General features: G+C 43.7%; 2 protein-coding genes across 5 annotated transcripts in view; one reads left to right on the top strand and one right to left on the bottom strand.

Moving 5' to 3' along the window:
- Nucleotides 1-13,865, top strand: part of RHOQ (ras homolog family member Q) — a 34,502-nt gene extending 20,637 nt beyond the window's left edge. The window contains exons 3-5 of one of the 2 annotated variants that reach the window (XM_032411045.1): nucleotides 9,711-9,875; nucleotides 10,183-10,278; nucleotides 13,609-13,865. In XM_032411045.1, the coding sequence (XP_032266936.1) occupies nucleotides 9,711-9,875; nucleotides 10,183-10,278; nucleotides 13,609-13,764 (417 nt within the window). In that variant the 3' untranslated portion in view covers nucleotides 13,765-13,865. The remainder of the gene's footprint in view (nucleotides 1-9,710; nucleotides 9,876-10,182; nucleotides 10,279-13,608) is intronic. The other variant, XM_032411046.1, reaches the window with a different exon arrangement.
- PIGF (phosphatidylinositol glycan anchor biosynthesis class F) overlaps nucleotides 10,285-15,982 on the bottom strand; it is a 38,196-nt gene continuing 32,498 nt past the window's right edge. For 2 of the 3 annotated variants that reach the window (XM_032411043.1, XM_032411044.1), the window contains exon 6: nucleotides 14,155-14,283. In XM_032411043.1, coding sequence (XP_032266934.1) covers nucleotides 14,170-14,283 — 114 coding nt within the window. In that variant the 3' untranslated portion in view covers nucleotides 14,155-14,169. Of the gene's footprint in view, nucleotides 14,284-15,982 lie in introns of all 3 variants that reach the window. The other variant, XM_032411041.1, reaches the window with a different exon arrangement.

The following is a 15,982-nucleotide window of genomic DNA, read 5'->3' as shown; positions in this document are numbered from 1 at the left end:
AAAACAGATGTCCAGACAATGAAAAAAAGGCCGCGGTGAAGAGCAGTAGCAGGGCCTAACGTGCTGAAAGTATCTCGGTCTGAGGCTCTGCTACGTCAGAGCTCCGTTGTTCGGGGGGGTGGGTTGGACCCCTCGGTGCATCACAGGAAAATCGCCCTGCTCGCAGGAGGCGGTTTGATTCTTGGCTGAGGGCGGTGCCAGCAATGTTGCTGGAGAATTCAGACATTTGATCTACCTTCTGCGGCTTTGTAGCCAGCCCAGTGCAAGCCAGCCGCGATCTGGCTGCAGTGGACCTTTTGGACTTCGCCTTCCCACACAGCACCCTCGTTCATTCAACAGGAATTTAGTAAGCAGCTACTATAAGCCACGCTTTGAACTGTCCCCTGCCCTCAGGGGGTCTATGGAGGATACAGATAAGGAGGGAGGCAGTCCAGTTCTAGCACAATGGCGGGAGGGGCCCAGGGTGCTGAGGAAGCACAGAGCAGTGGGTGGTTAATCGAATTGTGGGTTCAGAGAAGGTTTGTTGGATGCAGAGATTTTTAGACCAGAGCTTGGAAGATGAATAGGAGCCGCCCAGGTAAAGGAGTCTGGGAGGGGAAGGACAGTGAGGGGCTGGGCAAGGGCTGTCTTACTGGGTATCGGGTCGTCTCCGGGTCTGGCTCGGGCCTGATTGCATGGTGGTATCTTGTACTGAGATGAGGAACACAGCAAGAGTTGGACATTTGAGGGAGAAGAAATGATTGTAGTGCAGAAATGTCGAATTTGGGATGCTTCTGATTCAGCTAAAAGGAAGCGTCTGGAGCTAGGTCTGACACTCAGAAGGCAGAGAACTCCTCCACATATACTTTTCTGACTGTGTACTTGACATCTCAAGCTTAACACATCCAACACTGGCCTCTTGAGTTTTCTCCCTCATGTGCTTCTCCACCCACAGGCTTCGTCATCCCTGTCCAAGACCATCCATCCAGCTGCACAAGCTGAACCCTGGATTCTTCCAGAGACCTCCCTGACCTTCAGCCCCACATCCAGCCCCTCGCCCAAGCCTGAGTCCATTTCCAGGGTAGATCTAGAATCCCCCGTTTCTCTAGCTGTATCATCTTCTCTTGCCCGAATTACTGTAATGGCCTTTCTCCGGTTCTCCTGTCCACCTCTAATTCATTCTCCACAAAGCAGCCTGAGTTGCCTTTTTAAAAAAAAAAATTACATGACTTTTTTTCCCCCTGAACCTTTCCATAACTTTCCATTGCAGTAGGTTCTGATGGTCCAGGATGGCTCCCTCTCCAACCCTACCTTGTCTGTCACTCTGGCCTTTTCCCAGGACCTCAGTTGTCTGTCAGCGTGATTCTGCCTCAGGGCTTTTGCACACACTGTCCTCTATCTGGTTCCTTAAACTGCCCCCCACCCCAGATCTCAGGTTGGATGTCTCTCCCTCCAAGAGGTCTTTCCTGACCCCCCAGACTGAATCTGGCCTCCCTGGTTATTTTCTCTCCCAGTACCTGGCTCCTTGTGTCTCAGAGCAACTATCCCGATCTGCATTTCTCGTCACTTCGGTCTCATTTTGTTAAATGCCTGGCTCAGTGCCTCAACTGTATGAGACCCATCTCCCCTTTTTATAACAAACATGTCTCCTTTCCTCATCCTCAGATGAAATCTACAGGAGGTGTACTCTCTACACATCATTTTAAATGAAGGTAACATCTTACGATATGAAGGAGAATAAAAGGAAAGTAATTCACAATAAAAATATTTATTTCAGCATTAAATTCCTAAGTTCCCAGGGCTGAGTACTACACAAATCACAATGAAGTAGTCAGATGCCTACACCTACAGCTGGAATTACCATGAATGCCCAGCTATCGAGGTTGACGAATATAATTGTGTTTTATTGGTGGTTCCACGCTAAGAGCGAGATTGCCAGGGCTGTGCAGTTTTCTACAAAGGTAAGCAGCTCCTATAATGTTTTGCACGAAATAAAGTACAGTCTACCTTTCTCCTTCAATTTGCACTGAAATTACCTTCCTAGAAAATACATGAAAACCGTGCAACAAATACTTTGTGCTTTTATATACAACAGAGTTAGGTCCTGGATTCAGGTAATTATACAAGGGTCTTTCATGTTCATCAACGCCTGGCAGTAGACTCACCAATCCTGTGGGACCTGGGTCCGTTTTTCATTACACAGGTTATATAGCATGCTGGCTCCCATCCCTAAATGCCCGTAGAGGTCCCCCATTGGTGTTGACCATAGAAACACCCCCACATCTCCAAAAGATCCCCCAACGTGGAGCAGTATTGCCCGAGCTGAGAGGCCCTTGCCTTCCCTCTGTTATCCTGCGAGCTCATGAGGGCCGGGGCCGTGTCTGTTTTTCACCGTAGCCTACACAGTGGCCAGCACCTAGCTGCTGGGTACTTGGTGGGACAAATGAATGAACAAATATTCCACCGCCATGAACTTTGTGCCGAGAAAACCCGAAAAGAAGTGTCCTGCATGGGAGTGTGCCCTGACATTTACCTTCTTTCTGCATGCCTTAGGCCAGCTGACCTCCGTTTCAGTGAAAGGGACGTGTAATTAGAGCCGCCGACGATGTAGAATTTCAGCTCTAAATCCTTTACAACAAGGGAAGTCACCTCGCTGTGCACAAAAGAAATCGCACCAGCTCTGAAGTTGTGGTTTGTCTTTTTTTGGAAAGTCAGGCGTGTGTGTTGAAGAGCTCAAAACACTTGACCAGCTCTCTCGTTTATCTTAACATGTGTGTGCTATATTTATTCTCCCTTCACAGATGGGGAAATGAAGCTCGCCGAAGGGCCATATTTAGCCAAGTCTTGATCCTCTGCCTTGTGGGGTCAGCGCAGATAAAACAGAATCCTAGAGCTTGATTGCTAGCCAGTAGTTGAAACCTCCTCCCACATTAAATCTGTTACTAGGGCTGCCCCCGGGGGTGAACAGTGTTAGGCTGAGCATTTTGAACTGTGTGATGTGGCCATCCAGTGCAGGCCTCTCCTTTTGGAGATGAGGAAGTGTTGGGTCGTGAGGACGCGGTCAGGCAGAGCACACTGTCCTTCTGCTACCCCACGCCTCATTTTCTCTCCTTTTTCTCCAGCCCATCTGAACAGGACTTGGGATCAGTCAGGCGGTCAAAAGGAAGATAGTGATGGAACGGAGGCCAAAGATCCGGTTCACTAGCTCTCAAATAATCGTTAAATTAATTGGAAGACTGACTTATTACAAATCAAAGTACATGAAGATGACAGTTGCCAAAAATTAGAAGCTAAACCTTCCATTTCAAGAACTTTTTCACTAACAGCTACTCGGGCCGGTGATCTTACAAATTATACCACTTCACAACTGAACTAAAGATCAAAAAATACTAATAATAAAGCCAAATATTTGGAAACCTTTTGAAAACATTGACCTCTTAGGAATTTATAGCCCTTTAACAAAATTCTTTCTCCTTCCCCAGTGCTCTTTAGTTTAAGGAGAGGGGGGCAAATTCAATAAACTCATCACCGATGCTTGTTGAACCAACTTAACAAAATGCTCCCCAAAGGGACCCAACCCAGCTTCCTTGAAAGACAGAGTTATTTTCAGGGGGGGGGCTAAAAAATGATGTTTTCATTTCACAGAGTTAAATGCAAAATGAGCTCAAAAGGTGACCCAAAAACTACACAAAGGAGACGGGGCTTCACAGACTACTATAACGGAGAATTACCGCAGAAGTGGTTCTAAGTTGGATTTCTGACAAAACACTTTTCATCTTCAGAAGCTAGCTGCAGTGCACGTGGCCTCTCGGATTTGGGAGAGCGCCCTTTGCGGGGTGGAGTGTTCCCAGAGCCAGGCCTGATACCTATTTTGGGCTTCTTAGGAGAAACACATGTTTGGATAGAGGTTGCTACTATGCGCTTTGGAAGTGACAGAGTTGCCCCTTCACGTTCCATAAGCCACCAGTCGTAAGGGCCGTTCTTACTTGGTTGTCTTACGTTTTATCTATCTCATAAAGGAGTCAGAAGCTGGTCTAGACTTCGGACATCTGGGGCTTGTCTGTTTTTGTTTGTTTGTTTTTAAGATTTTATTTATTTGACAGAGCGAGCACAGGCAGAGGGAGAAGCGGGCTCCCTGCTGAGCAAGGAGCCCGATGTGGGACTCGATCCCAGGGCCCTGGGATCATGACCCGAGTGAGCCTAAGGCAGCCGCTTAACCGACTGAGCCACCCGGGCGTCCCCTGGGGCTTGTCTGTTAAAGAATTCTCTGCTCTGGTCCCGCTTTTTCTGATCGTAGGTTGTGTACAGAGGAAGACTCTTGTAGGTTTTGATAAATGACTATTTCCTCAGTTGAACTAACATCCTGGATTCTTTGGCGGTATAAGACATTCTTAGAGCACTTTATAGCCTTCAAAGCATTTGTCCCTGACATTCTCCCAGTTTGTGGCAGAGACACTAAGCCTCTAAGAAAGAAGTGAGTTGACCAAAACCACGTGGCTGGCAGGTCGTGTCTGTACCTTTCTATTCAGTAGGGCACGACTAAATACTGCCTCTTCTGAGTCTTTTCTTAGCATCCCCTCATTACTGTAACTCTTAGTATTTACCCCGTTCTGACTTGTGATAAAGTGTTCGCCTATGTTTGTCTCCCTTACCATAAACCCCCTCTGAGCAGAGACTGTTAGAAATGTTTGTGTCTTTCCCCATCTATCAGATTCTTCCTCTTTGGTGCCAGACTTCTGCGTGTGGCCACGCCAGCACCCCGACGTTGTCTTCTAGGCTGTGGCCTTGAGGTCCCCAAGGCACTGGTGAGGCCCACAGGCACGTCATGCACACCACTGCCTTGTTTTGGACATACAAATATGTTATGAGAGAGCTTTGCACATGTAATAAGGTGTCTTACAAGTCAGATATAATCTGAATCTTGTCCTTCGTTGCCCTGATGATTGCACTTAGCACCATTGTGAGCACACAGTAGGTGCTTATTAATGTTTCTTGGATGAAGCATTTATATATTCCACCTACTCTAGTTTATGCTTTTCTTTCTTTCATCGTATATGACTACCTCTTTTTTTTTTAAGATTTTATTTTTAAGTAATCTCTACACCCAACGTGGGGCTCGAACTCACAACCCTGAGATCAAGAGTCGAGTGCTCCACCGACTGAGCCAGCCAGGCGCCCTATGACTATCGTTTTCTCTGTATACATCCTGAATTTCTCACAGAACTACAAGCTCCAGAGGGGACCGTTATTTCCTTTCTTTGTGTGTGTGTGTCTCCTTGGAACATCTCCCATGCGGCATGGGCTCCGCGAGCCTTCGCTGACTGAGTTGAAAGGATCAGTGTGTGGTAGCACGCCAGCTAACAAGCTGTGGCCAGAACTACCCCGTCCACTGTGGGTGGTTTTGCTTCAGCTATATGTTTTGGATATGTATTTTAAATAGGCATACACGTCCTAAAAACATGGATTTTACACAGAATTCACAAAAGGAGGAGGGAGCACCCAGGTCCACAGGAAGCGGACCGAGGTGGTGCAGAAGTAGAGACGCTCACGGGCACCGGCAGCCGAGCTGTCTGTGAGGAGGGGGCTCCCGACCGATGGGCGTTTGCTGCAGTTCCCTGTTTCCTGTCAGGGCCCGTTTCTTCAGGTTCTTCTTGTTGGCGGACTCTGGTCAGGTTGTAAGTGTGTGATAGTTTTCAGGGGTTAAGGCTGTCATCATCACAGATCAAAGACTCTTAACAAGAATGGAGAGCCTAATCATGAAGCTCTCAGAACACAGTTTTGAAAAATTGGTAGCTCTGGGGCGCCTGGGTGGCTCAGGCGGTCAAGCGTCTGCCTTCGGCTCGGGTCATAATCCCAGGGTCCTGGGATCGAGCCCCGCATCGGGCTCCCTGCTCTGCGGGAAGCCTGCTTCTCCCTCTCCCACTCCCCCTGCTTGTGTTCCCTCTCTCGCTGTGTCTCTCTCTGTCAAATAAATAAATGAAATCTTAAAAAAAAGTAAAAAAATAAAAGTAAGGGCTGTTGTTCCATATTCAGCTTTCTTTGTGTCACCAAATTTCAGAACTAAAGCTGGAGGTGAAAGGTGCTGTATGCTTCAGCCTATTTTCCTCCCAAATCTTCGTTGCACGTTGAGTTCACCCAAGATCCCGCACGGTGGCCATAAACAGTGTCATACAGTGACGCAGGGTACAGCATGCACAGGGGATAATTTATTTTTTTTTCCTTTGCTATCTATGATTGGATTTCTAATTACTCAGGCTGAATAGAAGCAGAAAGGCCTCCTTCATATAATAACTGCAAATTATTTAGCCGCAGATGAGAGGCAGTAGTTCATTTTCGATAGTTCAGATATAAGAAGTAACATTGCCTTCCAAGGAGTTCTAAATATACTTGTCTTTGTTTGTTTTTGTTATAACCTCAGTCCGTCACAGTTTAATTATTCCAACAAAATCTGCAATTTTACAAGTGTCTAGAAATGACTGGTCTAATTTCCTTCCTATGTGCCCGCATGTCTCTCATTGAGGAAAGTCTGTGAGTTATGGTTATGAAAGGGATCTGTACAACAGACCTGTGTTCTATGGAATATTTGTGTTAATGTTATTAAGCATTTCTAGAGGGCTTTGCATTCACTTACTCTTTCTTTTTTTTTTTTTTTTAAATATTTTATTTATTTATTTGACAGAGAGAGAGATAGTGAGAGCAGGAACACAAGTAGGGGGAGTGGGAGAGGGAGAAGCAGGCTTCTCGCTGAGCAGGGAGCCCGATGCGGGGCTCGATCCCAGGACCCTGAGATCATGACCTGAGCCGAAGGCAGACGCTTAATGACTGAGCCACCCAGGTGCCCCACTCTTTATTTCTTGTAATCCCCTTCTAGAGAAAGAATGCACATTCTATTTCTCTGATGAGGTAAATTTGCTTGAAAAGTAAAATTTTCATTAAAAAATCTAATTTGATTATTTATTTATTGGTTACATTTCAAATAGTCTTCAGGCTCTTGAGTTCCAAAATGACTAATTAGTACAATGGTAATATAGCATTCTCTTTCATTGATCTGAAAATTATACTGTCAAGAGACCTCAGTTTGATTGGTGTATTTTGATACCAGTGCAGAAAATGTTATTTCTCACAAAAGAGTTTCTTCTCTGCGGTGGGAGAGAGCTGCGAAGCCAGCCCTGGTGTGAGACAGAGGGGACCCTGCGTGGATTTGCAGAGGAAAAAGGGAATCAGTTTCCCGTGGGATGAAGGATTTATGTTTAAGCACCAGGAGAATTCTTTGCATGTGCCTGGCACGATGCCGAATGCTTTTGTTGCATGATTTCATTTATTCCTCAGAATCCTGAGATAGTATCCTCATTTCTCATTCTGTGAAAATGGGCTATTTAAATATGGATGAGAGATTTTTAACAAGAGCACCCACCTATTCATTGCCTGGCCACGCTGAGCACACGTTTGCTCGGGAACCTAGAGTTGCCAGGTAGAATGCTAAGATGGGTGCTGTCCCTGCTTCCCCTCATGGCCGTTACTTATTCCACGCACCCATCCTACTGCATAACACTCAAACTAAATTGTAAAAACGTGTTACATTTTTTCATGGTAGCCCTCTTAAAGTAACAGGCTGGAGTACAATGTGTTCTACACCCACGCTACCTGATTTCTTCATTAATTAACGCCATTCATTAATGCCAGAGCACTGCTTTCTTCAAAACCAGTTAGAGGGCCCCTGGTTTAAAAATAAAGGGCAGGGGCGCCTGGGTGGCTCAGTCGTTAAGCGTCTGCCTTCGGCTCGGGTCATGATCCCAGGGTCCTGGGATCGAGCCCCGCATCGGGCTCCCTGCTCAGCGGGAAGCCTGCTTCTTCCTTTCCCTCTCCCCCTGCTTGTGTTCCCTCTCTCTCTGTGTCTCTCTGTCAAATAAATAAAATCTTTAATAAATCAATAAAAATAAAGGGCAAAGAAGATTGGGCATGGCATTTCCCCTCTTGTCCTGTTATAGCCAGCACCTGAGAAACCTTCCACTGCCCCCGGCTCCAGACTGCAATTATGCTTTTTGAAAGCGTCAGAGGGAAACAGAAGGGTTAACTCCCAAGTCAAGAGTTTGAGACTGGTTGGCTCAGTCTTTAAGCGTCTGCCTTCCACTCAGGTCATGATCCCAGGGTCCTGGGATCGAGCCCCGAGTCAGGCTCCCTGCTTCTCGGGGAGTCTGCTTCTCCCTCTCCCTCTGCTCCTAGCCCACTTGTGCTCTCTCTTAAATAAATAAAATCTTAAAGAAAAAGAAAAATGTCGGAAGATGACATGAAAGGAAAGTTGTCCCATGAGGGAAATGCTACAGCTAAACCGTGAGCGGAAGGTATTTTTAATACTCCTTCAGTTCTGCATTCATGCAGTTTTAGTTGTGAAGGGGTGGTGGCCCGAGGCAAAGAATAAAGCTTCCCTGAAACCAGAGGAGAATCTAACCACGAGAAAAATGGAGTCCTGACTGTTCACTCACCAGAATGGAAATAAGCAGAATATTTGTGTCATAGAAAGTAGTCTAAGCAAAATAGAATCTTCTGCCTTTTGTGATGGAGAGATCCTGAAACAGCCATCAATAGGACAGCCCTTCTGCGGAATTCAAAGCAGCAGTTTAAAATTATATAGTAAGCCAGGGGCACCTGGGTGGCTCAGTTGGTGAAGCATCCGACTCTTGTTTTCAGCTTAGGTCATGATCTCAGGGTCATGAGATCGAGCCCCCAGTTGGGCTCTGCGCTCGGGACAGTCAGCTTCTCTCTCTCTCCCTCTCCCTCTGCCCCTCCCCCCAGTCTCTCTCCCTCTCTAAAATGAATAAATCTTTAAAAAAAATAAAATTAGATAGTAGTCTTACATATTCTCGTTTGGAAAGCTCTCCAGGAGCTACTGCGGGGTGCAAAACAACATGGATCGCTTGATCTCTTCTATGTATAGATGTTTGAATATGTACAGTTGTAGGCTTATAGATGCAAAGAAAAGAACTGAGAAGGTACACCTGAAAAGACCTACATTTGGGGAAGGGAATGGAAATTGAAGAGGAAAGGGGGATTTTTGTGCATTTACTCTTTATGTTTCTATCTTTAAACTTGCACGCACGCGCAATTAAGAAAACAGTATCAACAGGGAAAGCAGCGATTTAAGGTCTCCGTGAAATGTGTAGTGGTTATGGTGTAGGTTCTGGAGTGAAACTGTCAGGGTTTGAGTCCCGTCTCCTTTCTATTGGCTGTACATGTTTACACAGGTTATTTAACTTCTGTGCCTCCTTTTCCTCCAGCGGAAAACAGGGATAATAGTACTTACATCATGTAGCTGTTAGGAGGATGAAATAAGGAATGCAGGGGAGAGCGTCTGGATCACGACCCGGCACGCAGCAAACATTCAGCATCTGTTAGTCATTATAAATTAGAATAGTCAGACGACTTCCAGCTTTAATCAATTCTTTGTGCAAACATCTCAGTTTAAAATGTTTCTAGTGACAGCTTTAGTAATCACGATGTATTTTCTCCAAGTTTCCTTGTGGTTGTTAATGGTATTTTCATTCTCTTAGCCCACTGGTAACCTCAAAAGGAAGAATAACAAACACAAATGGAATTATCTTGTTTCGTGTAGAGTGCCGCACGTTCTGTTTGTGGAATTCTCTTGACTTTGCTTCTTCGACCATGTAACCTTACGCACCTGTTATTAGTCAACTAAAGAGATGGAAATAATGAGGTTTTTCTCTCCTCCTTAGGAAGACTATGATCGTCTGAGGCCTTTATCTTATCCAATGACAGATGTCTTCCTTATATGCTTCTCTGTGGTAAATCCAGCCTCATTTCAAAATGTGAAAGAGGAGTGGGTACCGGAACTTAAGGAATACGCACCAAATGTACCCTTTTTATTAATAGGAACTCAGGTACGTCTGCTTTAATTTTACCCATTTAAGAAGAGTCTCTTTGGCCCATCTTGTGGTGTTGCTTTCAGACACGTAGTCTTAAGTTTTAGCAAAAGATATGCATGTTTAATCTCAGTTGCAAATTATAATAAATTCTATTTATTATAGAAAAATAATAATTTGGTAAAAGTAGTGCCCAAACTGGTTTTGAAAGTGAAGTTCATCTGTTTAATCTTTTTTGGGTATGGGGGATTAAATGGGACTCCATGTTTGATGTATCTTTAAAGACTTGTAACATTACGGGACATTATTGACCTTTCTTGATTAGATTGATCTCCGAGATGACCCCAAAACTTTAGCAAGACTGAATGATATGAAAGAAAAACCCATTTGTGTGGAACAAGGACAGAAACTAGCAAAAGAGGTAATGGAACCTTAACAGAATGTAAAAATGAACGTAAAAGCAGCTTGGGTAGTAATAGAAGCTGACACTGATTGTGCGTTTACTCTATGCCAGGCATTGTGCTGAGTGCTGTGCGTGCATTATCTCATTTAATCCTTGCACCTGCTCGCGTGGGTCTGACTACAACAAACGAGGGCTTGGCGATGTCAGATAACTTGTCAGGTCCCGTCCGTAATAAGTGGCAGAGCTGGGTTGCAGGAAGACCTGACCGCAGAGCCCAGGCACGCACAGCTGCGTGACACTGCCAACAATATTTTCCTCTTAAGTTACCTGTAGAAAGAGGCGTCAGAAAAAGCCCTTTGAAATCTCTTAAATGTTTATACTGTGCCAAAGCAGACTCTGTCTTCAGTTAAGACTCATGGAGTAGGTGGTAGAATGGCATATAGGATGAGTTTAAATCTGCAGCTAAAACCAAAAAGTGATGGCTAGGTTTGAAAAGAAATGTGTTGAATGTTCTTCCAATCCTTTTATGAAAGAAAATATTAGCATTCTAAAAAATACACCACTGTGATGTGCATAAAGCTTTTAACTTCTGTTCTCCCTCGCCCTGAAGCTAGGCTTACTTTTCTCTCTGCCCCCTAACATTATTGGATCCTATTTTTTTAGATGTGACTCTAATAGGACCTTTGTGGAAACAGAATGTAATAAGGTCTTTTTAAATGTACTATCAGGAGGCAGAAGAAAGTGAGAAAACTTTTTGGAGAACAGTTTTTCCTAAAACAAAAGACAAATAGCTTCACTAACAAATCGCTTTAGAAATTCCGTGCATTCAGTTTCATAATCTCAGGGAGAGAAAGGGATTTCTAAAATGTCATAGAGGTAAAATTGGTAAATGAAAATCTTGGTGATTTAACTACATAAAAATTTGATACATCAAATGCCAGAGATACAATTGAAAGTCATAAAACAAACTTGACATATGTGGCTGAAAAAATGGGTTAATATCTTAGTATACAGGAGTTCCTTACATATAAATTAATCAGAAAAAGACATGTATACCCCTGTAGAAAAATGGGCTAAGAACATTAATGGAAAATTTACCAAAAATACAGATTGCCATTGAATATAGGAAATATGTTCTAAGTCCTTCGTTGTCAAATGCAAGTTCAATTTCCGCCTATAAAATTGGCAAAAAAAAAAAAAAAGAAATTAATTATAATAGCCACTGTTCCAGGGGTGCAAGGAAATGGGTACTCTCGTATCGTTGATCATTGAGTAAAAGCCATCTTGATAATAGGCAAAAGCCTTAAAGTCATGCACACTTTTGATCAGGCAATTCCATATGTAGGAATTTATCTTAAAATAATTATTACAGATGTGCTTAAAGAGATGGCTACAAAGTTGCTGCATTGTTTATAAAGGCCAAAAAAAGAAAAAGCCCCCACATCTATTAAAAATTTATACTAACACAGCTATTGAGATATTTATATTTATTATGTAGTTTAAGGGGGAAAAAAGTGGTTGCAGAACACTAGGATCCCATTTGGAGGCCTGTTGGCAGCATTTGGGGCAGTGGGTTCCTGGGTTCCTTCTTAAAATACTTTCGCCCGGCCCCCTTGCTTGCCCTCTCCTGGTTCTGTCCCCTGGCAATGGCCTCTCCTCCGTGTCTCAAGTCCCTGTCTCTGCATGCTGGATGCCCAGGGATCAGCATGCGGCTTCTGGAACATCTCTTCTTCTGCAGCCACCCTCACCAGGCCCAGGTGAGCTGGTCGGTCTTGTGGTTTGAAAAGTCTGCCACTGAAGATTCCCAAGTTTCTATCTCCAGCCTGACCGCTTCCCTAAACTCTAGACTCGGTTATCCAGCTCTTCACCCAACAAGTCCATCTGGGTGGCTAAGCATCTAAAAATTAACATGTCCAAAACAGAATTCCTAATCTCCTCCTCCGTGCCTGTCCTCCCAGTTACTCAGCTCCAAAACCCTGAAGTCACGCTCGACTTTGCTCTCGCTCTCCTCCTGTGCAGGCAGCCGTGCGGCAGAAGCTCTTGTCTTACCTTCACAATCCATCCGGCATCCGCAGGCTCCTCACCGGCCGCTCCTCTAACAGGCTGGTCAGGCCCCCCTCTCTCTGGCCTGGATTACCGGAACAGCTCTGACTCACCTTTCTGCTTCTGTCTGTGACCCCATGTCAGTCTGTTCTCAACGCAGCAGCCTGAGTGAGTCTTTAAAAATGCAAGCTCCATCAGGTCACTGCTCTGTTCCCCAGCCAATCACAGAGGGCCAGAGCCCTTACCGGGGCCTAGAGACCCCTGCTATGTCCTGCCCTCACTGATTGTAGTCTAGGCACATGGCCTCCTTGCTGTGTCCCCAGAGTCTCGTACCTCGGGGTCTTTGTACTTCTGCCCCTCCCTCTGCCTGGAGTGTTCTTCCCTATGGAACATTATTTTCTCACTCCGTCCAGGTCTCTGCTCAGATATCACTTTCTCAGTGAGACCCTGCCTGATCTTGTCCCCACTCCCTATCTTCCTTCCCTAGACCACGTATTCCCTTCTGACATTCTACCTCTAGTAGCTCGCAGTGGTCTTCTCCCTCTAAAATGTAAGCTTCCTGAGAGTCGGGGAGACTTAATTTTGTTCCCTGCTATATTCTCTCACTTGGCAAAATAAGAATGCTCAATTTCCAGTGAATGAATGAACGGAGCCTCTCCTAGAGTAGAAGCCCACGTCCGTATCCCGGCCTCAGGGCTGCCTCACCACCTGCCTCACGGCTTGCTGTTCCCTCTCTCCCGCCGTTCTGGCTTCCTTACCATTCCCTGAACACTCCACTCATGCTCCTGCCTCAGCATCTTCCCACCTAGGGCTCTGTCTGCCTGGAAGCTCTTCCCCTCCGTGGCGCTCACTGCTCACACCACTTTGTTGAGAAGCTTCCCACCTGTGTCCTGTGCACTCCCCATCTCCCCCGCTCTGTGCTCCCAAGTGCACACCACCATCTGCTCCCTGTTCCCTTGGTGGGCCCCTCCCCCAGTAGGATTTAAGCAAATGTAAGCATCACACAGCGGGGACTTCGGTCTTTTGTTCAGTTCTTTGACATTATCTCCAGCACCTAAAACAGTGCTTGGCATATGGTAGGTAACCGGTACATACTTGATGAATGACATTAATTTTCATAAAATAAGTGTGGAAGGATATACACTTAGTTTTTAGTTGGCTGTCTCTGGGTTTTTATGAATATGGATGATGATTTCATTCCTTCTGCATAGCTGTGTCTTCTCATCTTCCTTATAATGGGGTGTGTCATACCAACTGTGTAAAAAAAGATTTTATATGTTTGTGATTTCTTTTTCTCCCTCCCAGATAGGAGCATGCTGCTATGTGGAATGTTCGGCTTTAACCCAGAAGGGATTGAAGACTGTTTTTGATGAGGCTATCATAGCCATTTTAACTCCAAAGAAACACACAGTAAAAAAAAGAATAGGATCAAGATGTATAAACTGTTGTTTGATTACGTGAGAAACATCTTCAGTGGCCAAGGAAACTGTCCATTTCTCTCAAAAAGCATATGAAATGCTACAGCTATACCCAGACCTCTTATAAATAATGAAGCAGTTTAAAACTTGAAAAAAAAAAAACAAAAACAAAACCTGTCCTCAGAATTCTATAAAATTCATTAAGAATGTTTCTTAAAGGTCCAAGAAGCAGCAAACAGCATCTGAAGCCACAATCTACTATAAATACTTTATTTCAACTAGAAGGTACAATCTCAGGGGTTTCATAGTTTAAAAAGCTACAATCACACCATGTTGTAACTACATAAAAAACAGTGCTGTAAATGGAACTGCCTGGCTTAGACCATGTACATTTCTGCACAGTCTTTATGGAATCTGCACAATGAAGTATCTTCTCCCTTTGCTCCAATTAATTGTTCTTGTATGTAAGTTGCTTTCTATTCCAGTATATCCAGAGTGGTGAAATCACAAGGCCAGCCACGTAGCCAAAGGTCGCTCCAAGCGTACAGGAGATGGGCCATACCTGAGGAGAGAATGTATGAGATCAAAAAAGAATAACTGTTTTATTATTACTTGAGCACAAGTTAAGTGTAACCTAAATATTTCTATATTAAAGCTTAATGTGCTTTCTTAAAGAATGCCAAAAGTGTAATAAGGTCATAACCGCATTTATCATGAACACTAAAAATGTACACATTCTAGTTAATGTACATTCGACTGTAACAAGGCTTCTGGCGACTGTAGATTTAGTCTGATGCTCCCCAAACTGCATGAGATACACCCTAAAATTACAAATTAAAATTCTGGGTCAGACTTTGTCATAATCCTGGACTCGATATAGCTGTCTGAAGTAGCTGGCAATTTTGTCTTTTAATTTCCACCTTGGCTTATATAATCAGATGACATGAGACGTGTGTATGCTGACCAAACTACAAGAAACTTTAAATAGTGCTAAAGAGAACAGACCTAGAATTCGAGCATGTTACATGGAATTTATAACAAAGCAACTGCTTCCATAGTAATACTGATGTTACCTTTCAGACACAGGTATTGGAACCATAGCAGAAGTTCTAGAACTACAACTTATGTACACAACTAGAGTGTCAGTTAAATGAAATACTGGCTTCTAAATACCCATTTTCTCCAGCCATATTACATTTTGCAATATTACATCAAGCAAGCCAGAAGTAAATAATGTTGATTTCTTTCATCCACAAGCAGTGCATGCTAGTCCCTAGGTGAAAGGCCCTGCTTTAAAAAAAAAAAAAAAAAAAATTATGTTCATCTGTGAAGCTTATTTGGTATACTGGAGCCTTTTCTAATCTTTCTCTGGGGGATCAGGCCATAGAACTGTGTTAGAGGTGAACCATCTTAATTACTAGTTCTGTAACCTAATTAAGCTTCCTTGTTTGGTCTGCTACTGGATCTTCCTTGTTCCAAATGCCATGTAACAGACAATAGTGTTAGATAAAGTTTCAATGTGAACAAATTAATGCAGTTCAGAGAAGCATAATCTAACCCATAAATTTTTCTCCAGCCTTTCCTACATTTAAACTTGCTGTTGACTAAATTATGATTTATTTATGTCTTTGGTAAGCTTCTGTTAATTTCCATGACTTGAGCTAATCGCTGTGTCTATTGCACAGATTGGGTAATGGAACACTAAACTTTTATACTTGAAAATGACAGCCTTAAATGCTCATATCAGTCACAAATCTGGGATGTACTGTCTTGTATGTGAGCTTTGTAGAGATTTTTAAAAATATAAGCATCATCTTCCCCACTGAAGAGTGGAAAGTCTACTGGATAACTAGTCAGGATCTTTCTCTCCGAACTGGACAGTGGATGTCTTCCTTCTCCCAAAAAGTGATGGTTCATATTAAGTACCATGGCCTTATGTGTGTTCAAACAGAATCTTTATGTAACTTTCTCATTTAATTTGGGTCAGTTAATTATTAGCTATTTTTAGATACAACTGAAAGGAATTGCGTCAGTCAATTAGTATATTAACTAAGTTGTCCAACACATGGTATAAAGGAATTAAGACAGTAAAGTATTATACGTTTCCAACTGGCCTTTGGGGATTTGATGGGGACTTTTTTTTTTCTTCAAATTCACCTCTGAAGCTTTTCATACTTGGTTTACTAGCCAATTAAAGTTAAAGTCTAGAATTTGATATGCCCTACGAGAAATGGACTAGGAATCTGGAAACACAAACTCTG

This window comes from Phoca vitulina, unplaced genomic scaffold (genome assembly GCF_004348235.1).
Source record: "Phoca vitulina isolate PV1807 unplaced genomic scaffold, GSC_HSeal_1.0 scaffold12, whole genome shotgun sequence".
NCBI lineage: Eukaryota > Metazoa > Chordata > Mammalia > Carnivora > Phocidae > Phoca > Phoca vitulina.
The sequence above is the reverse complement of the archived record's forward strand: the minus strand, read 5'-3'. Positions and strand labels throughout refer to the sequence as shown.